The sequence below is a fragment of the Pyxicephalus adspersus genome, chromosome 10, assembly GCF_032062135.1.
Source record: "Pyxicephalus adspersus chromosome 10, UCB_Pads_2.0, whole genome shotgun sequence".
Classification (NCBI taxonomy): domain Eukaryota; kingdom Metazoa; phylum Chordata; class Amphibia; order Anura; family Pyxicephalidae; genus Pyxicephalus; species Pyxicephalus adspersus.
In genome coordinates this window covers 5678611-5680149 of record NC_092867.1, presented here as the reverse complement: position 1 = coordinate 5680149, position 1539 = coordinate 5678611, and the positions used below count along the sequence as shown (strand labels likewise).

General features: G+C 40.7%; 1 protein-coding gene across 1 annotated transcript in view; it reads right to left on the bottom strand.

Moving 5' to 3' along the window:
• The window catches only part of LOC140339190 (pancreatic triacylglycerol lipase-like), a gene marked incomplete in the record, with an annotated part of 15412 nt that overhangs the window by 5136 nt on the left and 8737 nt on the right, over nucleotides 1-1539 (bottom strand). The window contains 2 exon segments of the mRNA XM_072423752.1: nucleotides 156-275; nucleotides 712-831. Of these exon segments, the coding sequence (XP_072279853.1) occupies nucleotides 156-275; nucleotides 712-831 (240 nt within the window).

Genomic DNA, 1539 nt, shown 5'->3' with positions numbered 1-1539 from the left:
CTGGCTCAGTGTTCTCTGTACAGCACTATGGTATATGTCAGAGCTATATAAATGTATAATAATAGTGTGTGACTGTGGGGAGACATTAGAGTGTCAGCTCCTCTGTACAGTATTGTGTGTATTGTGTGCATTGCCCAATGAATCGGCTGTATTACCTTGCCAGATACCATCGAGGTCCACAATCTGGGACAGGGCGTTCTTGCTACATCCTGGCATTTCCTCTCCCCCATTAGGGAAAAAGTCCAAATGTCCGACCACCTGACTCATTCCGAGACCTGCAGACATGGAAACACAGTAAATGGCATTGTACCATTATATATGCATCTCCTACTTCCTCACATTTCATCTTGGTTAAAAAATATGAACACCAACCCAGGGAGTGTATTGCTTCATGCAATGGTGGAATGGATGGTATGATTATAATAGTCAGAAAATGGATGTAGAAAAGATCAGTTAGTACACTGGCATTGTCTACTTCTATACTTACAGACCAGAAGTGGGTCAGGATCTGTATAAGAGTTTGAAGAAGTCCTCTCAGATTCTCCCGATCACAGTGGTGCAATATTGTACATGCATTATAGTGCACATTACTGCAACATGCAGATATACTGATATTCAGGTGGGAATATTTGTGTCAAGTTAGCCAATACAAATAAATATAGATATTGAGGACAGTAGGATAAGCATGGAATGAATAGATAGTATACAGACCAATATTAGGGATCATAGGAGCAGCATCTGTGTGGATGACATCAACAAAAGCGGCATCTGAAGGGTCCAGTCTGACCTCGATTGGGGTACCCTGGAAATAGGGTTCAGCTGGATCCAGACCTGTATGCACACAACATCTCAGTATTAATAAAAACTTAATTTTACAAAATTAAAACATTTGTCTGATTCCAAACACACCAAAACATCATCTAGGTTTAAATGCATTCAACCAATCACACAAGAGTATAGCTGAGGACAGCTGTCCTCGACTTCCCTGGCTGAACTGAATGACAGGAGCTCTATCCATATAGGAGGAGCTCCTGTCAGACTATAGCAAGTAGCAGAAATAGGTATTATAGGACACTAAATCCCAATATTCATTTTGTTTGATTAGTAATGAAAAAGGGATGTGGTGTGTTTGGTCCTAGAAATTATATTATCACGGGACACTATATAGACATTGCTAGACCTTGCAAGGATAAGTGCAATTATAAAAATAACAATATATTTTACCCTTGTGTTTGTTTCTAGGGTTCATTTACCCATATTGGTAATGGGTAGTATGTTCCCCTTGCATTTCTCAGGGTGATGGGTGGATATCTGGGGTTTACAAATAAGCTTCCCACTCAAAGACCACTGCAAACGAGGCCCCTACTTTAATGATGGCCCTTTCTACCATTGGTTCACTTTTTGCCGCCTTCCTTCGCTAGCAAGCTAGATTCCAGAGGACCTTTAATGGACAGGACAGGGGGTATGGGACATGATTGCTGCACCATTTCTTATCCACAAATGTCCCAAGGCTATTAAAGGGTTTAATATTAAGGAGGA